Source organism: Mandrillus leucophaeus, unplaced genomic scaffold (assembly GCF_000951045.1).
Source record: "Mandrillus leucophaeus isolate KB7577 unplaced genomic scaffold, Mleu.le_1.0 Scaffold13, whole genome shotgun sequence".
In the NCBI taxonomy this organism is placed as follows: Eukaryota; Metazoa; Chordata; class Mammalia; order Primates; family Cercopithecidae; genus Mandrillus; species Mandrillus leucophaeus.
In genome coordinates, this window is record NW_012101254.1 from 1,265,867 (window position 1) to 1,292,910 (window position 27,044).

Sequence of the window (27,044 nt, forward strand, 5' to 3'; positions counted from 1 at the left end):
CAGACGAGTGATTATTAACCATTTATCCAATAAGGCCTATTGCTGGGGATTAAGCCTTAAGCCAGCTGTACAACCAGGCATCATTAAAGACTTAACGAGGCTCATAAAAGGTATCATAATGGCAGCCAGGAGGAAAACAAGCCCAGGGACGGGCTGGGCCAGTGTGGGTCACGGAGGCAGGGGGACAAGGACCCCAACTCTGGGCTTTGTCTTCCTGACCTGGGCGGCCTAGAAGTTCTGCCCTCGGACGGTGCTGTGCCCGGACGCGCATGTGCCGAGCGAGGAGTGGCCACGTGGGCTTTTTGGGGGTTTCCTCATTTCTTGGGTGAAGTCAGAGCCCCCCACGGGCTGTGAGTACAAAAGGCACCCTCCAAGCATGAGCTTTGGGAGTGGGTGTGAGGGACCCCGATGGAGGGAAGTCCACTACAGGTAACAAAGCTCTTTCAGACGTCACCTCATTCAGGGCTCACTGTCACCCTAGGAATAGTAACACCCGGGACTCTGCAGGTCACATGGCAGAGCCAGGATTCAAACCTACATCTGCTGTTTTCAGTGCCCGAGCCTTCTGGAAAATGGATTAGGCTGCTGCTGGGTCTCCGCCCCATTTCACAGATGGAAAACTGAGCAGGGAGGGAGAGCAAGACTCTGGGCCTTGACTGCCCAGGCAGCTGTCAGGGCCCCAGCCCAGGAGGTGAGCTTCCCAGTCCCGATGCTTGTTCTAAACCTTCAGGATCCAAGACAGCACCATAAGCTGTCAAGAGGAGAGGGGCACCTGCCCTGTGCAGAGCCTGGCCCTGCCTCCACCCTCTGACCTCACTGCCAGGATTGTGCCTGCCTGTGCCAGGGCCACATTGCCAGGGCTGGGAGAGTGAAAACCCAATTCTAACTATGATGGCCAAGGAAAAGCAAAAGGCAAGACAAGCAGGGCAGGGCCAGCAAAAGGAGGAAGGGGAGAAGGGGGAGGAGGAGGAGGAGGAAGAGGAAGAGAAGGAGGAGAAGGAGGAAGATAGGAAGAGGAGGAGGAGGAGGAGAGGGGTGGGAAGCATTGGATTTCATTTCAAGCTGGAAATAGGTCTTTCATTAAAATAAGGAGAAAAATCTAATGATGATGATGATGGATGAAATTTTTGCTGAGCAGAATCTCAGACCTCAAAATAGTTCTAGTCACCACCCCCAACTTATCCACAGTCTTGCTTTCAGTTACCCATAGTCAACTGCAATCCCAAGATAGGTAGGTACAGTGCAATAAGATACTGCGAGAGACAGAGACCACATTCACATAGCTTTTGTTGCAGTATGGTGTTATAATTATTCTATTTTATTGTTAGCTATCATTGTTAATCTCACATTAAGTCTAATTTATAAATTAACCTTTATCACAGGTATGGATGTATAGGATAAAACATAGCATATGTGGGTTTGGTATTATCTGGGGTTTCAGGCAACCACTGTGTGTCTTGGAACGTATCCCCCAGAGATAATGGGGACTACTGTAACCCTATTTTGTGGATAAGAAACCTGAAGCACAGAGAGGGTGTGTGACTTGCTCAAAGCCACGCACCCGGGAAGCGGCTGAACTGGGATCCAAACTCAGACCTGTAGGACTTCAAATGAAGCATTCACTTGATAACAAGGGTAAGCCACACAACCCAGGCGCTCACTATGTCCTTGACCACCATTGTATAACTCTAGTCAAGTCCTCTCAATCCCAAACGCCTCAGTTTCTCCTTTCAAGATGTGAGGTGACCTTCTTGTCTCACTAGATGGGTACAAGTTCTTGGCAAATATAAAGATGATAAAATGCTTTGAGGACAGAAGCGAAATTGAAACTATAATGTCCTCTTTGGAGCAGTTTCAACAGAACTACAGTAAGCATCCAATCTCCAAGCAAGAGGCAGTCATACATACACAGTAATTAAAATAATTCCAAACAGCGCCATTCGTACCGAGAGCTCCACAATTAAGTCTTTAAAGTCCTTGGAAGAAGTCTGAGAACTGAACTTTTCTGATAGTGCTTACTGCCAGAGGACTTTGCTCCCTGAATTGCTTGAAGCAAGCACTGTTTAAAAAAAAAAAAAAAAATTTTTTTTAACAAAGCCTGTTAATTGTATTTTTAAAAATTACTATAATAATCAAACCCTTCCATCAGAGATCTTATTTTATGATCAGATTATACCCATTTGGGCCTCAAAATTGTAGCTCTCTCCAAACACAAAAAGTACCCAGAACCAACAGCTTCTGGTTTCCTTACAGACAGACAGAAAGTCTTGCAAAGTGCTGCTGAGTAATTTGCCAGCACAATCTTATCTCTGACAGCTGCTTCAGAGGCTGACCCCGAGGAGGTCAACATTTTTCCACTAAGTCATGCTTTTTAATCATCTAGGCAGCAGAAAAATGAGAGGTTGCAACTGCAATTTGATGGGTGGGGAAGGCAGTGGAAAAAACGACTTGAGTCAGACTTGCCAAGCACATGACAGGTAGGGTTGAGGCGGCAGGCCAGCCCGGAATGCTGCCTGCCTGCAGGAACTGTCAGGGAGTAAAGAACTGCCCCTGTTCCCAAAAGAAACTGCTTCTGGTTAAACCTCTTACCCCAAAGTGCTCCTTCTCTCTGTACTACAGAAAGGCAAAAACAAACACAAATCATTTTCCCTTCTCTCTGCGGCGCTCAGAGCCATTTCCCACCCTCAGCCCAGGCTAGGGCAGGTCTAGAAGCATCCACCGCCAGCTGTGATTCTCCCACCCCTACAGCTTCCTCCCTCTGCCAGCCCTGGACTCCACACCCAGCAGCCACATTGGGCTGCCAAAGCTGATGGCTGAAATGAATCGAATGGACACCAAGTGTTGTTAGTCCATTCTCATGCTGCTATGAAGAAATCCCCAAGATTGGGTACTTTTTAAAGAGGTTTTTTTTTTTTTTGAGACGGAGTCTCGCTCTGTCACCCAGGCTGGAGTGCAGTGGCACGATCTCAGCTCACTGCAAGCGCTGCCTCCCAGGCTCACGCCATTCTCCTGCCTTAGCCTCCTGAGTAGCTGGGATTACAGGCACCCACCACCAAGCCCGGCTAATTTTTCGTATTCTTTAGTAGAGACGGGGTTTCACCATGTTAGCCAGGATGGTCTCGATCTCCTGACCTCGTGATCCTCCCGCCTTGGCCTCCCAAAGTGCTGGGATTGCAGGCATGAACCACTGCGCCCAGCCTAAAGGAAAGAGGTTTAATTGCCTCACAGTTCCACATGGCTAGGAAGGCCTCAGGAAACTTACAATCATGGCGGAAGGGGAAGCAAACACATCCTTCTTCACAAGGTGGCAGGAGAGAGAAGTGCCGAGCACAGGGAGAAAAGCCCCTTATAAAACCATCAGATCTCATGAGATCTCACTTACTATCATGATGAGAACGGTATGAGGGTAACTGCCCCCATGATTCAGTTACCTCCGATCAGGTCTCTCCCACAACACGAGGGGATTACGGGAACTAAAATTCAAGATGAGATCTGGGTGGGGACACAGCCAACCCATATCACCAAGTTCCATCCTTTGCAAATGGAATGAAGCCTCGACGTTCACACACACCATGAACCTTCCCAGGTCTTGCATGCCCCACAATGTAAAAAAGTAAGCACCATTCTTGTCTCCTTAAGCTCATCCTCAGGCCCAGGATTCTCTGCTCCAACAGCCTCTGCTGTTGGTGGGTCAAACAAATGTCCTGGGCTTCCCTGGAACATCCTGCTGCCTTCACCACCCTCATACTAAATCATCAATCCAACAAGGCAACCACTCACCACAAAGGGCCAAAGTTACTTAAATTGATGTTTATATTATATCACATATAAATTTCTGTTAATAAAAATTAAATTAAAAGTTTAGCTACCTTTCTTATTTTTTATTAGTTTTTTTTTTTTTTTTCTTGAGATAGGGTCTTGTTTTGTCACCCAGACTGAAGGGCAACGGCACAATCTTGGCTCTTTGCAGCCTCAACCTTTCAGGCTCAAGTGATCCTCCCACCTCAGCCTCCCAAAGTGCTGGGATTACAGGCATGAGTGCCTGGCCATGGTGAGGGTGAATTTTACAGGGGATACCTCTTCGGAGGCACCCTTTGCCTGGTGGCCTCCAGTCCCAACAAGCCCCGGCATTTGGGGAACTCAGATGAATTCACTTGAAAGGTCAAGGGAGCTTCAAGACTTTGTAGCAGGAAGAGATGGTCTGTAAGATAGTGGATTTTCGGGCTGTATAGATCAGTGCTGTCCAATAGAATGTTCTACGTATGGAAATGCTCTCTATCTGCGCTGGCCAAGATAGTAGCCACTTGCCATGTGTGACTATGGAGCACTTAAAAGGTGGCTAAAATTGGCCAGGCACAGGTGGCTCATGTCTGTAATCCTAGTACTTTGGGGGCAGAGGTGGGAGGATTGCCTAAGCCTGGAAGGTTAAGGCTGCAATGAGCAGAGGCTGTGTGACTGCACTCCAGCCTGAGCGACGAAACAAGACCCTACTCCCCCACAAAAAAAAAAATTCTACTGACAATAAAAAACAAGAATGTTGGCTAAAAGTTTATATTTTATTTAATTTTTATTAATAGAAATTTATATGTGATATAATATAAATATCAATTTAATGTAACCTTAACTGGCCCCGTGTGGCGAGTGGCTGCCTTGTTGGATAGATGATTTAGTATGCGGACTACGAAGGCAGCAGGATGTTCCAGGGAAGTCCAGGGCGTTTGTTTGACGGACTAACAGCGGAGGCTGTTGGACCAGAGAATCCTGGGCCTGAGGGTAAGCTTCTGGAGACCAGGAATTCCTCAGCAGGCTTCTTGCTTAGGCATAAAAGTTGCCAGTGAGCCAGTTCCCACCCAGTTCCTGTTTCGCCCATGGAGGAGAACTGAAAGGCAACACCAGGGCTTCAAAGGCCCCAAATTTGGGGAGCTGGCTATCAACTGTCTGCCTGCACGCCAGGTGACCTAAACCTGCCTGCCCCTGGGGTGGGAGAGGAGAGAGATGCCTGGCACCTGGCATGGAAAATGTGAGCAATTCTGGTCAGAGCCGCCCTCCCCTGAGTGTGCATCTCTCAGCCATCATCTCTGACAAACAACCTGAGCTGGCCACAAAGAGGCCGAGGGCTCTGCAAAGAGCCGAGAGATGCTAATAGGGAAAGCGGACACCAGCAGGTGGAGGAGATGAAAGGTGGTTAACAGGACACAAAGGGCTAATTACCAGCTCTGCAAGCTGAGACCTCCGGAGCCTGGACATCTTGCTCTTTTTCTCAAGGGTGGAAAGAGGAAAGAGGAGGGCCAGAGGGGGAGAGGGAGGGGAGAGAGCCCGAGATACATAACCAAGCTAGCTCCCTAAGGCACTGTGGACAAAACCACACAGTAAGCCTCTACCCTCTCTTGTTGCAGAGAAATAAGAAAAATCAGCCCAAACCCACTCAGGAAAATTGCTCTTCCCACAGGCAGACCACAGAGTCTGCAGGATCTGGCTTTTTCCTCGCCTCCATCTCTTATTATCTCTATGACCCTGGTCACATCATTTTATTGCCTCTGAGCCTCAGCTGCCTCCCGAGTAAAATGAGAAAACCATTTCCACTTTACGATATGGTTGGCATGGTCACAGTGCTGTGCCTTGAGAGCCAACACAGTGCCTGACAGGCTCATCGAAGCGGTGGCCCATTCCCCTCCTCTATAATTTGGGTCAGTGCTAATGCTGATCTTGCAGGGCTTTGGAGAGAATCAAATACAGGTATGTGTGAACATGCCCTGTAAACTCTACCTTCCTAACGATGGTTCTTACTAGGTAAAGCTGGGGTGGAGCATTTAGAGTGAAGAACCAAGGGGTCAACAGCTGTAGCTTGGGACAGGAGCAAATAGGCAGCACTCCTGAGCTTGTGCCCACAAATCCTAGGCCAAGTTCTTTGGAGAAACGGCTGCAACTTCATCACTTCCCTCCCCGTGCCTCTGTTTCCCCAGGGCATGGATTAGGCCTGCCAGAATGAAAACCATGCCCTTGTCACCACCCCACCCCTCACCAGAGGCCTTCCTCTTCTTCTACCTCTTCCTTCTACTTACTCCAGGGGCCTGCCCCTCAGCTTCCCAAAGTCTGGATTTCTTCTCCTGGAGAACAACAATGAACTGCCTTGTGTGTTCCTTCCTTCCTACGAGGGGCTGGCTTATAACAATGGGGAGATCTCTACCAGCATCCTGCTCTGCCAAGGGATGAATGAACAAGCAGCAGCTAATTCAAATAAAAAACACACCTGTTCTTTGCCCCCTAATAATGTGTGAAGGCAAGAAATTCAGTTTTTGAAATACTTGCCTCCTGCTATTTTATTATCATCATTATTATTATTTGCATTTTACTGGCTTTTCCACGTGGAATGTGGCTAATAAGAACAGAAAGAATTGTAGCAAAGGGCAGCAGGGCTACTAACTAGATGCAGGGAAGGAAGAATATTCTCCAGTCTCTACTCAGAGACTTGTCCACTCACTGTCCATCTTTAAGACTCTCATCTTCCTTAAATCTCCCCTGCACTGGGGTTACAGAACATCCACCTCACTCTATTCTGCCTTGTCCTGGTGCCTCTAATCCTATAGAGGACTTAAGCAAAGATTTAGGGCTTATAACAACTGCTGGACCTCCTTCCTTTGGATCAAAGATGCTTAAGCCTCCAGCCTTGAAACTTGAAAGAAAAGGAAATCCTTTGGATAAACACCATCTTTCATAAACATCTCTCGAACACACACCCATCCTGCGAGTCAGGAGTTCCAAATTCTAATTAATTGCACTAATTTCTACTGCTAACTCTGGGCCCAGTGGAATGAGGAAGCTTTTGGAATGTTAGAGAATTTTTTCAAAGTTCTCTGGGGCAGTGAGAAAAGACTTGTTATCAGGCACAGATAACAAAAGACAGTTTTCAGGCACAGATGACTTCAAATATTCATGACTTTTTGACAGTATCATCACTACCTTCTTGAAAAAAGATTGGCCCCCTGTCACCTCCAGGCATCTGTGGGTGGCACATCCCTCTCTCTATCCTCCCTCCACTGGTACTACCCAAATGTCCCATGGTCACACCTCTCTCAGCTGCCATTTCTAACTATCCCCTCATTCTTTGTTTTGGAAACACAAATCTTGAATATTTAGCCTGTCCCATTGCCTTCCTTCCGTTTCTTGTCTGGTTCTCTTTCTAACCCCCACCACGTAGCTTCCAGAAACATCCCTGGGTGGAAACAAATCTCGAAGGCCTTCCTTGCAGTCCTGCCCCATGGCCTTCGCTCCACTTTCATTCTGTCTCTACCCATTCTGCAGTGCACTACCAGGACAACTCACTTTGTCCCCCCGACCCCCAAAATTTTTTTGCCCCACACAAGAAGTCTTGCTTGATAGTAGCTCTCATAAAAGAAGCTTGGAGATTTTAGTTGATCACAACTGCAGCACTGAAGCTAACAACTGAAGCAAACAGGGCTATATTCCTAGAGGTATATGCCTTTCAATGAAACCATCCACGCTAACAGAGGAGCTGATGGCCCTGCTACCCTCTCATCAGGCATATCTATTTAGCCTAGGGCAGCCATTCTCCAAGCTCAATTGCCAAGATCCTTTCCGGAGCCTCCACGGAGGTAACATATTTGCATAGTACTACTAAAGATGTCCTTTGCCTTTTCCACAGTGTTAACACTTGCACTGAGGGTACAGAAAGCAACAGTGGAAGAAACTGCTGGCAGTTTGGCGAGAATTAACATAGTGGCAGCAAACCATACTTGGCATCATCAGTTGTTCCCCAGCTCACCCTCATGATTAAAAATGAAAGCAAGCAAACAAAAACAATTAATGCCCTTGACGAAGCAGTAAAGAGTAATTTGTATTAAATATTGACTCCACCATATGTCACTTATATATGTGGCACAGTGAAATGGACAGTCAGCCCACAACATTTCTGCTGCTGACGGAAGTACAAGAGCGGTCGCGAGGAAAGCGGTCATGTGACGGAGTTGCCAGCTGAACTAGCCACTCGTGCCATAGAGCACCATTCTTCTTGAAAGAATGACCAACAAATTGTAGTTATTCCAACTTGGGTATTTGGCAGAGATTTTCTCAAAAATGGACAAAGTGAGCCTGTCAGTTAGAGGAAAATGGCTGACAGTATTTATCATCAATGATAAAAATAGAGCTTTCAAGTGAAAATTAGAATTTTGGAAAAGTTGTATCAGCCATCACAAGCTTGACAGCTTCCTAATGCTTGAGATCAGTGGAGACATTAAGAAATGTGATTTTATGATATCATATAATGAAACGAGTCAACATTTTGAAGACCTGCATAACTCGGTGAACCCATATTTTCCAAATGATCAGAGCATTACACTAAGCATGGGTAAAAGATGCACTCAAAGTGCAAAATAGACTAATTAATTTTAGTGTACAAAAAGGTCACTGATAAGATTTCAGATATCACATTGCCACTAACATTTAAGAAACTACCACTTGTTGGCTGGGCACAGTGTTCCATGTCTATAATCCCAGCACTTTGGGAGGCTGAGGTGGAAGGACTGCTTGAGGCCAGGATTTCAAGACAAGCCTGGGCAACAGAGTGAGACCCTATCTCTACAATTAAAAAAAAAAAAAATAGCCAGACATGGTTGCACATATCTATAGTCATAGGTACTTGGGGAGGCTGAGGCAGGAGAATTGCTTGAGTCCAGGAGTTGGAGGCTGCAGTGAGCTATGATCATGCCATTGCACTTTAGCCTAGGTGACAGAGCAAAACACTGTCAAAAAAAAGGAAGGAAGGAAAGAAGGAAGGAAGGAAGGAAACAAACTACTACTTGACTACTACTTGTTGAATTTTATGAAGTACCAAAGAAACAAATCTGCAGAGACTAGATATCCTTCATTGACTTCAACCAACACATACTGCAACAGATTGACTGGAGAAGCACATGAAAGTCTAGCCTAGTCTTCTATTAAACTAGACATTAAACAGACATGCAAAAATGTAAAACAATGCCTCTCTTCTCACCAAACAATTTCTGTTTTGGAAAATATATTTTTTATTAAAAACTTTTATTTATATTAACATGTAACAGTTTTGTTACTCTAAATGAATAAATAAAAAATTTTGAAAATTCTGTTTTAATTTCTGAAACAGTAAATATCAAAAGATATAATCAAAACAAAAGACATAATCATGAACAAAAGCTCTTTGGGTGGTCCTAAATAACTTTTAAGAGTGTAAAAGGGACTGAGACCAAAAGGTTTGAGAATAGTTGGCCTGGAGAAATAATCCTCTCAGTAAGACGACTATGGGCCAGGTGCGGTGGCTCACGCCTGTAATCCTGGCACTTTAAGAGGTAAGGCGGGCAGATCACTTGAGGTCAAGAGTTTGAGACCAGCCTGGCCAACATGGTGAAACCTCGTCTCTACTAAAAATACGAAAATTAGCCAGGCGTAGTGGTGCACGCTTTTGATTCCAGCTACTTGGGAGGCTGAGGCACAAGAATCCCTTGAACCTGGGAGGCAGAGGTTGCAGTGAGCTGGGATCGTACCACTGCACTCCAGCCTGGGTGACAGAGTGAGATTCTGTCTCAAGGAAAAAAAAAAAAAAAAAAGACTATGTAAGTCAAGGTTGAAAAACAACATATTTTAAAACTGGTAAAGATTTGACGGGAACATAAAAGGTGCCTTCTGATATCTGAAAGGCTGATAGGTAGGGAAAGAACAGGTTTTTGCTTTTGTTTTTTAAACTCCAACGGGCACATCTTAGGATGAGGATGGTGGATTTCATGTCATTATTCAGCTTCTAATAAACACAATAAGGATTAGCTCTCTCACTTACAGACATGGAAATCAGGCCCAAATAGGTGATGTGAGTTGCCTGAGATGACATAGGTAGCAGCAAACCAAGATTAGAAACCAGTTATCCGGATTCTTAGTCTGTAATCCCTCTGTGCTGAGAGGTTCTGGGCTCTGTGTCACAGTATCCAAAGAATACCTGGGTGACCCGATGTCAGGCTACTGTAGAGACATTCCTTATCAAGGTGATAGGAGCAAGCTCAAAGCTGCCCTCCCTTCTGAGGAGCTACAGTGCTATCGCTTTGATTCTAAAGAAAGTATACATATCCGTGGTTTCCAAACTTTTAGTGTAGTCGCCAACAGAATTCTGAACAACTCTGTCTCCTTTCACATCTTCTAAAACCCCGATATATTATAAATATTAACATTTTAAAACCAAATATACATCCCACTCTTTTAAACGTACTCAGTGGATTACAAATACTGTAAGAATTTAACAGCAACCATGACCTATTAAAAAACTCAAGAACAAGCTCTTAAGTCAAATCTTGTATTCTTACCTTCTCTATGTAAAACTGTATTTCCATTGTACTTCTCCACACAATTTTTTCTTAATGTCATATATTTTTATGTTTGAAAGTTTTTCATCATTAGCTTTTCATACTTCTCTACAATAAAAAGATGTATTTATGCATATACATTGACATTTAAAAAAATGTCCTATGACCTTAAGGCTTTGTTAATTTACAAATTCTGGATTGGTTTATTGTAGCTATTAGTATATAACTGATCAACGAACATAGCACAAATAATTATTAAACACAAAGGTAAATTTTTATTGAGGTTTCTTTTTTTTTCTGTTTGTTTGAAACAGGATCACACTTTTAATCCACAGAGGGTGTCAGTGTACCTACTATGGGACAAGAATATGATCACGAGCTATTTTGCAATGCTGACTAAATGTTGCTTGAACATCATCAACTGTTATCATCATGCTTGAAGTAAGTTATTAACAAACAATAGGAAGATGTACAATATCTCCTAAACACTTTAAAACAGCCAAATATCTTTCTGACTCTATCCAAAAAGCTCTACCATTATCCCGTCTTTATAGATGTTCTACCCTGGAGATACTATTTGCTAGAGCTTTCGATGCTGGGAGTTTATATTTTGATAAACTCTTTGATGTTGTCTGTTTTTAAGGTAACATATAATTAGGAGGCTTAATGATGCTGAATCTCTTTGAATCAGTAATTCTACTTCCAGGAACTTATGCCAAAGAAACGAATCAGACCTGTGCAGAGATTTCTGTAAAATGATGTTCAGAATAGTGTTCTTTGTAAGAACATAATATGCCACAACGTAAATATTCAGCATTAAGAAATGTTACATAACAGAATTTTACAAAGAAAACCAAATGACAAGAACATAGTCACGATATTATATTAAGTGAAAAAGGATCCACTACAGCATGTACAGTACTGTCTCAATTTTATTTTTTAACTATAAGTGCATAGAAAAATACTGAAAGTAAACACACCAAAATGTTTCAGTGGTAGAAATATGGGTGTGGATTTTTTTCTCTTCACATGTCTCTGTATTTTCCTAAATTTCTATAAAGAATAAATATTGGTCAGGCGTGGTGGCTCACGCCTGTAATCCCAGCACTTCGGAGGCTGAGGCGGGCGGATCACTTCAGGTCAGGAGTTTGAGACCAGCCTGGCCAACATGGCAAAACCTCGTCTCTACTAAAAATACAAAAACTAGCCGGGCGTCGTGGCACATGACTGTAATCTCAGCTACTCGGGAGGCTGAGGCAGGAGAATCACTTGAACCCGGGAGGCAGAGGTTGCAGTGAGCCAAGACTGCACCACTGTACTCCAGCCTGGGCCACAGAGTGAGACTCCATTTCAAAAAAAAAAAGAACAAATATTACCTTTATAATAACAACATACATGTAACAGTATATATACACAATCATACTTTTACCTTTTTTCAAGAAATCCTATTCCACAGACTCGATTCTAAGGAAACAGTATAAAGTATGAACAAAGATTTATAAAAAATTGTATATAAATTTTTATATACATATTTGCATATTTATGAGAAAATATATATAACCTAAACATTTCAACAATTGAATGATAAATTATGTTTTAACTTTATGATATATCATACAGTTATTAAAAATGATAGCTTGGAATATTTTTAAGATAAATTATCATGATATAGTGCTAATGACTTAGATACCATTAAGTAAAGCAGCAAAATACAACAATGTGTGATCCTGGCTACATAGAAACGTAAGTGCACTGGGAAAGAAGGCAAAGATGCTAAATTGTTAACCATTGTGATTTATGCATGGTGAAATTGTGGTGACTGTAAAACAAAAAAGTTTAAGAAAGAAAATAGGTCGGGTGCGGTGGCTCCTGCCTGTAATCCTGGCACTTTGGGAGGCTGAGGCGGGAGGATCACTTGAGGGCAGGAATTCGAGACCAGCCTGGCCAACATTGTGAAACCCCATCTCTACTCATAAAAATACAAAAATTAGCTCAACATGGTGGCACACACTTGTAGTCCCACCTACTCGAGAGGCTGAGGCAGGAGACTCCCTTGAACCTGGGAGGTGGAGGTTGCAGTGAGTGGAGATTACGCCATTGTACTTCAGCCTGGGCAACAAGAACAAAATTCCATCTCAAAAAAAAAAAAAAAAAAGAAAGAAAGAAAGAAAGGAAGAAAATAAAAACAAAAATTCCATGAGTATATGTTTCTTTTAAAATTGGAAAAGTAAGCATAAAAAGAATAAAATACATATTTTATCAATAAAAATATGAAATTGCCACCAAAGAGGGAAAGGGAAGGAAAAATTTCCTATAATTAAAACGCTAATCTAAAACAACCACTTATTAGCCCCCATCTGCCCTTACAGTTGCGTGTGTGAATGTGTGTGTTGGTGGATGTGGGCTGGCACCACTGCCTATATCCATGGGGATAAGTGGCTGACCTCAAGGCCACCTACTAAATTAGGGCTTGTATGCAGGGCTACATCTAGTGAAAATGCTGAGAAATTGGGAAAGCCAAGGATAGCTCTTAAATCCAGTTTGAACAAGTGCTTTAAGCTCTTCTAAGAAAAGGTGGAAGATGAATTCATGATATATTTTAAATTCTGTTTGGGAACCACCAAATCAAGTTAGGAGAAAGTCAGGCTTAGACACCAACTGTATCTGTACTGAAAGTTATGAGTGCCCTCTTTGCTCAGACCAATTCCATTTTATGTGAGAAATCCAGAACTTTCCTTCCCATTGGTTCAAATAAAATACCTGGCTGAGAGGCAAGGAGTGGATGAGTTTCAGCTAAATGCTTGGGGTCTCTTCCACACAGTTTACCTAAATAAGCTACTGCCGGTGCGAGGCAATTAAGTCCAACAGAGAGGGGGCTTCAGGGGGCTCCCAAAGTTTCCTTGAGGTTAAAATGCTAGCTTGAAAACAGTTTGGAGAAAGCTTTGGGTAAATTTCAATTGTTTTTCAAGATGGGCCTGTGTAATAAGGGGCCCTCCCTCAGCCCAGGAAGGAAGCAGAGGATTTGATGTGCTGATAACAACGCCTTCCTGAGCTGTGCTTGAGGACAAGGGAAGGGCAGGTGGCGAGGTGAGAGGCAGGCAGAGGCAGCACAGAACCTACTAGACTGGGAAGGAATGAAGCCCCAGCAAGTCTAAGCCCTGTGTGAATGAGGGCCTGTCTTCATATCCTCTGAGGATTACTTCAGGACTCAGGCCTGCAAGATCATTTCAGGACATTTACTAGACACCCAGGAATAGCTCTTGGCTACAGTCACAACATTCGCCACCCAAACTCATCCCTTTCCCTAACAGTACCATCCTTTCTGTCCAACGTGGGAGACTGGGCCTACTGAGAGAAAATGCTGATCCTATAAAAACTGGCTTCCTGAGACTGCCAAGATAAAAGGATTCTCAGTGCAGGATGGGGAAAGAGGAAGGGCCGATCCATCATCCAGGCTCATTAAGCAACTATTTGTAGGACACTGTGCCCAGCGTCTTAGAAACAAAGAGCAGTCTAAGACACAGCACCTGGCTCAGCAGAGAGATGAACACATAACCTCTTGGAGAGAGAGGCATCAGGCCCAACACAGGCCCCTTGAGAGGAGGCTGGGATGTATGGCTCTAGTATGCAACGTGTTGGCTGGGAAAGTGAAGAAAGCTTGTTCTCTCCCTGGCCAGGCTACAGACTCACTGTTGTGACCAGGGGGCTCATGGGGGCCAGGAGGAAAGCCCCATGGGTGTAATTCCAGCCGTCTGCAGGGTAGTGTAAGAAGAAAGGTGATGGATCCTCACACAAAGTAGACTTGCTCTGAACAAGGTGAACAATGACTCACATAGAGGCAGAATGTGCAGACACGGGCCCAGTGCCACTCAGAGAAATACATGATTTGTGCTTTTGAGACCAGTGGCCCTAACTGCCTGTCCTACATCCCATTCCTATGATTTTTATCAAGGAGAGAGGCGGGTGGAGGGAGTAGGGATAGGAGAAAAGAAAGTTGTTGCAATTCCAGGAACATGTGTCCGTGGCTGGATGCCTCCTGCCAAATGTTTTGGAATTTTAGCTCTATGTCTCTCCAGGGACTACTGAGGCCTTTTAAGTCTGACATTGTGAAAGATGTTTCCTGGCGACCATGGGACTTGCGTGTAGCTGCTCAGCAGCGCCTCCCAAACTCTTGAGGACATGTGGGGTACTACAGCTGGGAGTAACCAATGAGACGGGTAATGAGAAGGCAGAGAGAATTGATGCGTTATGCCCAGAATGGCCTTGTAAGCTGGTGGGGGACAGAGGCCACAGACCAGAAACGTTCTCAAGGGCTTAACCCGCCACCTGTTTCCACACACACATTCCACCCAGGTAGAACCGGTAGAGTGAAGCCAGGCTCAGGAGGTCTCCATCAAGAGAGGCTCAGCAGAGATGTGAGCAAAGAGAAGGGGTTTCCGAGCTACCGCCTAACTTCAGCGACGAAATTGAGCCTGTTCTTTGAGACGAGTGCTGCTTCTGACAAAGAGTGAGAAGGGCCAACACGGAGAGACCTCGTCTCTACTAAAAATACAAAAAATTAGCCGGGTGTGGTGGCGCACTCCTGTAGTCCCAGCTATTCGGGAGGCTGAGGCAGGAGAATCGCTTGAACCCAGGAGGTGGAGGTTGTAGTGAGCAGAGATCGCGCCACTGCACTCCAGCCTGGGCGACAGAGCAAGACTCCATCTCAAAAAAAAAAAAGAGTGGGGAGGAGGGAGGAGTGAGATAAATGAGGTGGCTATTTCTGGACCTGAGAGATAAAGGGGCAAGAGATCCTGTGCCGGGAGAGGCTGGCCGTCCACCCTCAGTGGTCCTTCAGACCACTCCTCAATGCAGGGCCATAGCTGAGGCTCTCAAACTGCACAAGGCAAATACTAAGGCTGAGGCAAGAGAGATCAGCCCCCTAGCCTGCTCTTCCCTACCACAGAAAGCACCAGGACATCACTCCCTCCCACGTGGGAATGCAGGAAGCTCTCAGCTCTGTTTATCAAAGGGAATGAGTGGTGCACAGGAGCACTGTGCTGCGTGAAGAAATGGCTCCTCCTGGCTTCCTCCCTCCCAGAGCATCCTCCCTCGCTGCCCTGAGGAGGGGAGCCCGATGCCTGCCTGACTGATGGATGTCAAATGGAGGGGGATGTGACCAAGAATAAAAGCAGAAGGAATCAAAGGGCAGCCAGGAAGGGATGTTGCTGATTAAAGAAGCTTAAAGAGCCTGGGGAGGGATAATGTGCTCAGACTTTGGTCCAGGTGCTTTAGAAGGAACAGTTTTAAATGAAAACCAAGGAGCCACATCTGTATCTAGACCTTAGCTGGGGTGATAAAACTCTAGAAGCCTTGGCTGCTGTGCTGAGGAAGTTAGAGTAGCAAGGCCAGGGTCCCAGTGCCCTCGGGTGGAGGCAGTGTGGGTGCTCACAGGTAAACTCCCAGGACCCTTCCCCAGACAAAGCCCAGGCCAATTCGGGCACAGCATTGAAGGAGACCCAGTTGCAGAGGCATTCCCCAACACCATATTTTTAAGAGTCCCTGGAGACAAGGAAGCAGCCGCTGACTCGCTTCCTTGAATTAGGGTGAGGAAGAAGGCACCGGGGCAGCAGAAATTCCTGTTCCACAGGCTGGATGGAGGTGGGGAGGGAGCTGCTGCCATCAGGGAAATCAACATCCTGCTGGAGAGCCTCCCACTCAGCTGGTTAGCTGGCCGCCACCCACAGCCCGCCTGCCCAAAATGTACTCACACTTTCTAGTAACCATTTACTCACCCACCCCACAGGGTGTCACAATTCATGTCAAGTGAATGTGCACACGTGGATTTCCCTTACTGAACTGCCTCTCCAAATGAATGTTACTGCAAAACAAGGCACCAGCCCGCAACACAGCCCTAACTGCCCCAGGACAGCAGCTAGGGCTTCCTTGAATCTTTCAGGGGATTAAAAGGGCATCTCTCTGAAACCTTGGTAGGCATGAGCCTGAGCAGGCCCTTTCCAGCAGCTAAGGCAGAAGAGAAGGTGGCCAGCTTTAGAATCAGGAGACTCCACTTTATGGAAATAATCACCGCCCACTTATAGCACTTAGGCACCTTGGGTGGGGGTGGGGTACAAAGATGAAGATAAGTCCTCCCTTGCCTTCGAGGACCTAGGCAAAGAGAAGGGAAAGCAGAACCCATATCCTTGAAGCAGCGCGGCATCATTGGTAAGTATAAAATGCCACAGGCATTAAAAGAAAGGTCACATCTGGTACAGAGAAATCAGGAAAGCTTCATTCTCGGTAGATCTGCAAGGTGGGGAAGTGACTGACGAAGTCCAATGTGCCATTTATTTGATGACTTTGTTTTCAAGGTCAAATCACAAGCCTGAGATCCTATTTCATCTGCCAAGTCTGGACTGATGTCTCCTTCCCATTCTCAGTTCCTTAGAAAAGCAGGTCTCCGTAAAAGTCACGTACTATTATTATCCTTAGGAGGAATGCCAAGAACAGAGCTCCGAGATCTCCTGCCCCCAGCCCTGAGCCCAGCCGGAGCAGGCACAGGGAAGGGGCTCCAGCCAAGCGCCAGTCCCAGCCAATCCCCAGAGCTCTGGTGGGAATGTGTCTAATTGGATGGCACTAGCTTTGAGTGGGTGCAGAGAATATCTGTCACACAGCAATTGTCAGACCAGCTCACTGCACAGCCCTGCCCCTGGCATAAACAGGAGTGAGCCCAGGGGTGTCTGAAGGTATAAGAACATTACCTTAGAGATGGAGCTGCCCTCTCAAAGTCCTAATTTTCTTTCAAAGCCCAGCCCCAGTCTGCCCTCCCTCTGATTCTGTCAGTTGGATTTCATTGTTGCTGTCAATGCCTGGACTCACTGTAGCTTCTGTATGTCCCACACCTGGACTGACTGCACCACCTGTGTTCCGGATGTTTATGTAGATGCTGGGTTCTTACAAGGGTCCTGGACCCTGGGCACAGAGGCCAGCACAGCAGGTTGCACAGGGAAAGTGCCCCTAAATATTGCAAGGTTAAATACTACAATCTCCCTTTCCTCTTCACCAGGCAACCATGAGACCTTTCTGAAATCAAAAAAGTTGTGAAAAATTGTGACCAGAGTGCTTTGAAGTTCTAAGTAAGATATTTTGGAACTGGGGAGTGGTCCCCATCAAGGCAGCAGACACATTTCCTGGGAGGGGGCTCTGAGAACTGGGCCCTCAGTCCAGCACCACGAGGGAAGATTTGAGGATCCTTTGCTCAGGCAGTGCCAAGATGTGTCAGGCACCCAGAGGCGATTTTATTTTCCTCCTGCCCTTGCAGCCCCAGTGTGGCCTTCCTCTCCCAGCTCCTTCCTCCCTCATCACCTGCCCTGAGTCTCAGGTCCTGCAGAATGGCCTGAAGGACTTGAAGCATTGAGAAAACTGCCCTATAGGGCCTGGCCGTTTATCCTGGGATGTGTTTAAAACGAAAATATGAAAAGCACACACAAGATGAACAGATGACTGCATTTGGAAAGGTTCTGTGATGGAAATCTAAAAACCCAGAACCGAAAGAGAACCTCACCTGTAACCACAGAGATTCAGTCTGACTCAGGGGCTTGGAAACTGCTACCCAAAACCCCCTGGCTGGTGGGCCAGGAAACTTCTACCCCTCCCACCAGGTTGGAGGGCCCTCAATTGTATTCCTCAGACCCACTCTGGGGGAGGAGGGTAGAAAAGTCAAACGGTAGGAAAGAGAGTTCCCCCTTGCCCCATACACCCCCTTCAGGCTAATGGCTACTTATTTCCAGTCAGCAAGACTGCCAACACAGACAAAACAAAGGGGCCTCCTTAGCCTCCCAAGTGTGTCTGAAGTCATGTGAGCCTGCCTGAGCTTTTAGCTTGGTTCTATCTGATTACTCTCCCTCCATGGCACCCACTCTGGCTCCCTGGCTTTCTATTTGTTTTGTTTTTTTAATTTACAAAATAAATGTCCCTGGAACAGTTCTCAGGAATGACCAGCCAGAGTCAACCTAGACCCTAGTGGAACCAAGCCATGGTGTGGATAAACAATACATCAGAAGGACAAGGCTCTGGGGTTAGACAGACCCAAGTCACTGACTCAGGCTGAGCCATTTCCTCATCTGTGAACAGGGTGAGGATCCCCACCTGGGAGCCGTGGTGAGGTGTGAGCAAGGTAGCGTCTGTACAGTACTTGGCGTGCAGTGGCCATACCTTCATGTCTGTAGCATGGACCCATCACACTCCCTTTCGACTTCCCTGGGCTGGCCATCCTACACAACTTCCCTAGCCCCAAGGTCTTCCTTAAGAACAGACTCCTCCCTCTCCCCAGTTTAACAACATAGGAACTCTCCTCCAAAGCCCTAAACCAGCTCACAGCCCAGAGGGAACTACAGGTGCTCCACTGCCCCCGCCCCCCATCCCAGGGGCAGTAGAGAGGCAGCAGGGCAAGCCACAGAAGAGGGCTGGGGTGAGAGTCCAGAGGGCTCACTCCAGTCCCTTTTTGTGGTCCTTGTGCATTTTGGATCCACCAGACAGGATGATCTCCAAGCAAGATCCCAGCAATAACATCCCTGAGCTAGCCTCCCTTTGGGGAAAATCTCTTCCTCTCTAAGTGGTTTGAATGTTAACTCTGAATCAACAGGTCAACAATCAGCCCAAGGAAGAAAGCAGCATTGGACATGGCTATCCCCACCAGACCACCCTTCTGCAGAAGCCCCCAACAGCAATGCTTCTACTCCCCCAGGCATGGCTGGGAAGGAAAGTTCTGGTCTCAATCGACTACACAAATCATTGCTCCTTTGCTGCGGTGAATGGGAAAGTTCACAGAGCCAGTAGGGTTAATTCATCACAATGGCTAATGCTTCCTGAGCCTTTATCTGTCCCAGACTACGAATGCCTTCTACACATCCACTGGTCACCGTCATGGTGAATCTTTACCGCAATCTTAGGAGATAAGAACGATGTCGTCCCATTTTACAGATGAAGAAACTGAGGCTTACTGGCATTAGGGGACTCTGCCACAGTCCATGGCTCTTACAAGTGACACTGGGATGCAAAACCAAGTCTGTCCCCACCCCCAACAAAAGCCACTAGGCTCTAAAGAGTCAAGAGGGAAGCCAGGACTTACTCACCTGGTAGGAAAGTCCATCCTTGCGGGGGCTGAGGCCGATCTCCTCCATGGGCTGGGTGTTCATCATCACCTCAGTCATCTCGGCCGATCTCAGATAGTCGGGGCTGCCAAGAAACCCAGACCAAAAGTCAACAAACATATGCACTTTCACATTCCTAACTCTTCATGCATTCACTGCTATGGGATCAGGGGACTGTCTGGAGACAGGAAGAGAGGTGTTCAAAACAGAACTTGCAGAAAAACAAGCTCACACCCTGAGGAAGTGCCTTGCAAGCCCACAGTCCCAGGGCTCAGCCCCAACAGACAAAGCTCATTGTCTGCAGACCTCTCAGGCAAACCTCTTCTCTCCTCTCTTATACTCTAGTCCCCACTGGCACAGAGGGACCCTGAATGTTTCTTCAAATGACAGAACTAGAGAAACCAAAACAATAGGTAGCTGAGTCCATCTGTCTATATTAAAACCAATTCAACCACATCTCCCTTCACCTCTCCAACTAAGAATAAAAATAATCCTCACATGAATTTTCCAAAGGGGAACTCCATATATTATTATTACATAATAGCAATAACAAGTCAACTGGAGGGGAACAAAGTCCAATCATACAGCTTTCCTAAATTTCTGTCTCTCTGGTGCTCCTTTTGGCAAAATGCTCCACTTAAAGCCCCAAGGGGTCAGCTTTTCTGCAAGTTTCACATCTGCCATCCAACCCCTTTCTCTAGCCCCAGACACAGCAGCTGCTTGCTCGCAGCTTGAAAAACATCCCCTGGATTAAAAGCCTTAAGGATACCCGACTCTGATTGCAAAGGAAATTTCCAGAGGGGCCAAGTTGGCCCACCGATGGCTGACATGTAAAAGTGCCTTGTACTCTCTAAGCAGGATACGAATATTCCGTTATCCTTGCACAAGCTCTGGGCACATATAGGATCTTGTGCACATAATGCTGAACATAAGCACCAAATCCAGGTACCTGCTACACAGCACCCAATGCTTTCCACCACCGTGCCTGTGCACACGGTTTAAAACAAAAACAAAAATGTTTTTTTGTTTTGAGGGGGGATATCTAAGGAAACAGGGGTACCAGATTCCTCTTCAATTGTATGGTTAGAAACAGAAACAATAGGTTCTAGGCTCTGCCCCTCAAGAGCTGTGTGATCTTGAACAAGTCCTGTAACTTCTCTGAGCCACAAGTGTCCTGTTTGTCTGTTACTCTGATGCTAACAGTGCATACCTCACAGTTAGGTTAAGGGTTAATGTCTGCACAAAAGCATTGCAAGCTACAAAGTGCTAATCGATGAAATAATCTTAAATCTTAATTTCCCATAATACTTCTAATGAGCCCAAGCACCCACCTTGGTAAATTTTGAGCACCCAAAGGCACAAAGCCTCTAACAGCCTTTAAAGCCTCACGTATAATAAGGCACCTAGGGAGAGGCAAGGGAGGGGCACCCACAAGAAGGGTACACAAGCCTCGGGGTGGGGGAACTTGAACTGTTGAGAGAGGGAAGTTCAGTCCCCTCTCTAAACACTGACAGGCTGGGATGGGGGCGGGGAGACTAAGAAGATGCGGGGCTTTGGGGCCAAGTTTAGGTTCGGGAGCTGGCCCCTGCAAGGGCAGTTTCCTCCCGGGTCCTGGAAAGGCTGTTGGCGACCTCCAAAGAAAGGAGCCAGAAGAGCGCCCACAGGGCGAAGAGCCTGACGTAGGGGCGGCTCTTCTTCGCTCGGGGCTGTGGCGCCGGCCCGAAAAGTTGAAGCGAGAAGCATGAACTTTCCGCTTCCTGAGCCAGGCCGGACCCCGCCGAGGCTTGCGCCGGGTTTCCCTTCGCTCAGCGCCTGCCAGAGACTCGGGGCCGAGCTCCCCACGTCCGCACCTGAGAGCGCGCTCCGGGGCCGCCAGCGCTCGCCCCCGGCCGCTTCTCGTCTAACCCAGCGCAGGAAGGAAGAAACCGCCGGCAAGGAAGTCCCAGCAGCCAGGGGCCTGCCTCTCTCTGCAGCCCTCCCGGCTCCGATCCCTAGTCCGGGGCAAACCTCCGACGCCCCGCGCCCGGCCCGGGCTCCTTCCCCCACAGCACGGCGAAGGCGGCTCCTCCCAGTCCCGGTCCCCACCACTGTGCGTCGGTTTTTAGGGGCCACGGAGAGGGCAGGGGTTGAGAGGCTGCAGTGTGTGCCCTGCTGCTTGTGGCTTTAGTGGGGTTATGTGTGGGGAGAGCGTTTCCCGCCCCCCACCCCCCGGAGCTCTGCAAACCCGGCGGCTGCACCAGCTCAGCCCCGCTGCAGCCGGCCTGGACGTTGAGACTTGCATGCAAACAAAAAGAAAAAGAGGAGGGGCCCGGGAAGAGCAGGAGCCCCCCTGCGCCAAGCGGGGCGCGCGCCTCCTGCAGCTCTCCGCATAGGGGGGTTTCACCGGGGGGGATTCACACGTGACCCCTGGCTCCCCCGCCAACCAATACAAACCCTCCGGCCGTCACTTGGGTGAGGGCTCCGAGTTCACGTCCTTTGTCTGGATGTTCTCAGCACCCCCTCCCCCCACCCCCACCTTTGCAACCTTGATGTTGACTCCTGCGCGGGCTCGGGCGGCGGGTTAGCGCTGAGCGCCCGCGCCGCCGGCTACCCTCGCACCCGGAGCCGGCACGAAGCAGGCGCCCGGACCCGCAGCCACCGCCGCCAGACGGACGCCCGCCGCAGGCGCAGGGTACTCACCAGTGAATGGGGAAATATATAGACATGAAGTCCTAGGGCAGGCTGACACACGCCCCTGTGATTTAAAAACGGTCCCTGCGTCCCGAGTGAGGATGACACGGGCGCAGACAGGCACGGCAGGCGGCCTAGTGCGGGCACCTGGCGCTCGCCGTCCGCCTTCCCAGGACAGCCCCACGGCCAGCAGCGTCTGCAAGGCGGACACAACTCCCCGCTCTCCACTGAGCTCTCAGCCCCACAAAGAACCCGGGAAGCCGTATTTATAGGGGCGGGGGCGGGGCTTGGCCCCGAGAGGCCCCGCCCTCCCTCGCCCACTCCTGGAATAACGTCACCAAAATCATGAATGGCTTCAGCGCTGGCGGCGGCTCGGGGGCGCGCTCAGCTCTGCTCCCGGGGCCGTGGTTCGCTGCGGCTCCGAGCCCGGCCCCCTCCCGCCGCTCTCCCACGCGCACACGGGCTCACTCACACCAGCCCGGACTCCGCGTCCGCACCGGCCCGGACTTCGCGTACGCGCCGCTTCCCCCTCACAACCCCCTCCGCGTACATCCCGGACTCCAGCGCGGCGGAGTGGGCGCGAGGAGGGCGCGGGGGCAGCTCCGGACGTGACCGCTTGGCGGCCGCGCTGCGCCGGGGTAGGGCGCCCGCCACTCCTCCACCCCGGCCACCGGCGCCAGCGTCCTCCTTCCCATCCACTGGCTGTCCCCCAGCCCGCACCTCGGGACCCCTCTGAAGCGTTTGTTCCCCCGACTAGGCCTCTCCCTGGAATCCTCGCCCCCAGCCTTGCGATCAGCGCGGGTAAACAAGAGCATGGTTAAAGAAGAAGCGGTGGGAAGGTGGGAGAGACGCGGAGCCGGGGGATCGAGTGCCCACGGGGCGCGTTGGCTTGCGAAGGGCTGGTCTGCAGCCCTGAGTTCTGTGGAAGGTTTTATTTGTGGGAGCAAGGATGTGGTGTCGTCCTGGGTAGGGTTTTTCCATTGCAGACACACACACACGTACGCACGGTCCGCAGCGGGGGCAGGGGGTGCGGGCGGGCGGTGTGCGCGCCGTCCCCCATCCTTGACTCCCACGTCTCCTCCGAGGAGTCGCTCATGACAGCAGAAACAAAGAGCTTTAGCCGAACGCCTCCCACACTGCCCAGGAATTGCAGCTCCGGGCGTCTGTCCAGGAAGGCAAAGCTGCGCAGCCCCCCAGAGCCACATGATGGGAGTCTCACTCCGGACCCAGCGCTGCCCCTGTGTGGCCTTCCGCTTCAATTACGCCTGTAAAATGGCTTTAGAACCCTGACCTACCCGTGTATAGGGGCTAGGGAAAGGGGGCGCGGGGCGATCAAAAACTAAGCAAAATTAAATCGGCTTTGAAGTTAATCAGCTCTTTAAAAGAAAGGCAGTGAGTGTACTGAATCCCTATATAGGTGCTTGAAAGTGGAAACGCATAGCTTATCTCAGGCAAAAGAATGACAGAATTAATGGTGAGGGTTCAAGAGGGGTAGGACCCTGAAGGAAGCCAGGAGAGAAGACCCTCATAATTTTCATCAGTCCCCTCAAAACCAACCCAAACAAAAATTATAAGAATTGATGAGAATAATTTATTTAAAAATAACTGGGCTATTTTCAATCACGTATATGCTTATATGTACAGCCTGAGTAAAAATAGTGTGCTTCCTATGAAAACACAGCTTCATGACAAGCCCCTGGCTGCCCGCTCCAACCAGAGAAATTCCCCCACCTCCCAAGCTAACCGCATTCTCTTCCTCTGGGGGTGGTGCCTGATGGAGGTGCTAATCGGGAGATGCTGCAGGACAGGGGTTATTGTTGGTGTCCTGCACAGAGGGTGGGGAAGCTTCTCAGTGTCACTGGCCAGGTGGGACACATTGTCATCTAGGCAGCCACAAGAGAAGCCAGTGCTTCGAGAGCTAGTTTCCAGGCTGAGACTTCCTGGCACTCGGAGGAAAATGTCTGGACTAGACCCCGGGTGGGCAGGATGGAGCCTTCTGCCATTTCTTCCCAGTAGCAATCTCTGGTGAGGCTGGGATCAAAGACTGTCGCGGCATTTTTACACATAACACACATACTTTACGTGTTTATGATTATTGCCATGTGAAGCTTTCAAAACTCGGAAAGCTATTTCCCCCCCTCCCCATTTCCCAAATATCTAAATGTTGAAATGGCCTTATTTTGGAGAAGAGGGTGGGGAGTAAGGCCTCCACCAGCTGTTATGTGGCCTCTGGAAAAATCCTCTATATTGGAGTGCATTGAGGGAATTACCTGAGGCCTACGCTTTGGGAAACTTATTAATGCCCATTTTAGCTAAAGTTCATCTCTGTCAGTAAGTTAAAGTAGAAAATAAGCCTGGAGTTGTGATCCCAAGTCTACATTTTCTGTTTCTCCTCTGGAATCACAGTGACACATCCATTCATTTGAAAATATGGCAGGCGGCTGGGCATGGTGGCTCACACCTGGTAATCCCAGCACTTTGGGAGGCCGAGGCAGGTGGATCACCTGAGGTCAGGAGTTGGAGACCAACCTGGCCAACATGGTGAAACCCCATCTCTACTAAAAATACAAAAATTAGCTGGGCATGGTGGCGGGTGCCTATAATCCCAGCTACTTGGGAGTCTGAGGCAGGAGAATCGCTTGATCCTGGGAGGCAGAGGTTGCAGTGAGCTGCAATTGTGCACTCCAGCCTGGGCGACAAAAGTGAGACTCCGTCTCAAAAAAAAACAAAAGAAAAGAAAATATGGGACGCATGGTGCTAAGCTTTGATGCAACCATGACTAGCATGCCGTTTCTCAATTATTCTAGTCTATATGATGCCTTGCATGTTTTTTTTTGTTGTTGTTGTTGTTGTTGTTGTTGTTGTTTTTGAAGCATTTCATTGTCTTGGCCTTCAAAAGAATGTATTAAAGTTAACATAGCACAACTTACGGTCCTCAGTTCACAGATATGTAAACTGAGGCCAAAATAAATTAGGAGGCTTGCCAAAGATCACACAGCCAGAAAGACGTTGAGCTGGGCCTGGAAGTCAGAGGTTGTACGCATACTCAGCTTCCCCCTCTGTTAACATAGCTCTGGCTGACTGCCTTTCCTTCATATCTCTAAAGATACAGAGTATTTCAATATGCACACTGACCATTTCTTCCCAATACCCTATGAGATAGGTTTCTGTCCCTACTGCCTTTGAATAAATGAAGAAACAGAAACACAAACGAATGAAGTTACTTACAGCCCCAGAACCTTAGAGCTGAACGAGACCTTCCAAATCACCTTGTCCCAGTCTCCTCGTTTTACAGGTGAGAAGACACCTAAGAGATTAAATGGCATGTCCAAGGTCGCCAGGCTATTAAGTGGTATAGATGGAACCTAATGCAGTCTTCAGACTGCTGGTCAGATGTTCTTTCCACTTTAACACTGCATCTTGCACTGCATTTGCCAAGAAGTCAGCAGCAAAGGTCAAACACAATGTCTGGACTCTGTAAACCACCACAGTCCATCACCAACATTTACTGAACATCTACTAGATGCAGATCAGTGAACTAATTACCCAATCAGAGCCCTCTACGTTCCTTCCCTTCTCCTGTCTTTGTCTTTGGAGACTAAAGAGTTGAATTGCAATTTTGCTTCAATAGAAATCCAGGTGTAATCAGAATTGCCTTGCTTTCTGACATTACATACATCCATTTTGCCAGCACCTTCTCTTACCTACCTAAAATACAAATTTAAAAAAAAAGAATAAAGGCAATGAACTTAAGATCTTATTGGAGTTACCTCAGCTGCAAGGATGCTGTGTATGCAGGATAGGTAGCAAGTTCATTCATCTAGTTAAAAAAAAGTCTCCATCTAAATTCATTTAGCAGCTGGGTGCAGTGGCTCATACCTGTAATCCCAGCACTTCGGAGGGCTGAGGCAGAAGGATTGCTTGAGCTCAGGAGTTTGAGACCAGCCTGGGCAACATAGTGAAATCCTGTCTCTACAAAAACTAAAAAATTAGCCAGGCGTGGCAGCACACACTTGTAGTCCCAGCTTCTCAGGAGGCTGAGGTGGGAGGATCGCTTGAGCCCCGGGAGGTGGAGGTTGTAGTGAGTCATGATCGCACCACTGCACTCCAGTCTGGGCAACAGAGCAAGACTCTGTCTCAGAGAAAAAGATCATTAAGCAACACATTCCCACTTCTCATCTCCCTCTGGGTTGCAAAAAGACAGTATTGCATTTATTTTGCCTAATGGTGGTGAAGCTGGTATTTTGGTTACTAATAAAGGACTTTACGAAGTAGCTATTTGACCTTGGGGAGGAACGTAGGAGAAGGGAAGGGGCAACACGTGCTGAGGTACACTGGTATTTCTTACTACACCTATGCCTCACAACAATCTTAGACAGAGGCACTATTGCCCCCACTTCACAGAGCAAGCAACAGAAGCTCTGAGAAGTTAACTACCTTGGCCATGGCCACATGGCTCTCAAATGGCTGAACCAAAATGTGACTCTGGGCAGGGTGTGGTGGCTCATACCTGTAATCCCAGCACTTTGGGAGGCCTAGGTAGGCAGATCACTTGAGGTCAGGAGTTCGAGACCAGCCTGGCCAACATGGTAAAATGCCACCTCTACTAAAAATACAGAAATTAGCTGGGCGTCGTGGTGGGTGCCTGTAATGCCAACTACTTGGGAGGCTGAGAGGCAGGAGAATCGCTTGAACCCAGGAGACAGAGGTTGCAGTGAGCTGAGATCGTGCCACTACACTCCAGCCTGGGGGACAGAGTGAGATTCCATCTAAAAAAAAAAAAAAAAAACCCAAAATGTGACTCTGAGGCTTGCTGTTTCCAAAGCTGATGTTTTCCCCATCATACCACACTTACCATGCCTCTGTGGTTTTACTTGTTTTCACAGCTACACTATGAACT

The 27,044-nt window shown here is 47.8% G+C and overlaps 1 protein-coding gene across 3 annotated transcripts in view; it reads right to left on the reverse strand.

The window, feature by feature from the left end:
- LBH (limb bud and heart development) overlaps positions 1 to 22,459 on the reverse strand; it is a 30,447-nt gene extending 7,988 nt beyond the window's left edge. The window contains exons 1-2 of one of the 3 annotated variants that reach the window (XM_011972555.1): positions 22,154 to 22,459; positions 19,457 to 19,559 (exon numbers count right to left, since the gene is read on the reverse strand). In XM_011972555.1, the coding sequence (XP_011827945.1) occupies positions 19,457 to 19,559; positions 22,154 to 22,179 (129 nt within the window). In that variant the 5' untranslated portion in view covers positions 22,180 to 22,459. Of the gene's footprint in view, positions 1 to 19,456; positions 19,560 to 21,324; positions 21,760 to 22,153 lie in introns of those variants that run through there. The other 2 variants (XM_011972554.1, XM_011972556.1) reach the window with 2 other exon arrangements.
- Between the last annotated feature and the right edge of the window lie 4,585 nt (positions 22,460 to 27,044).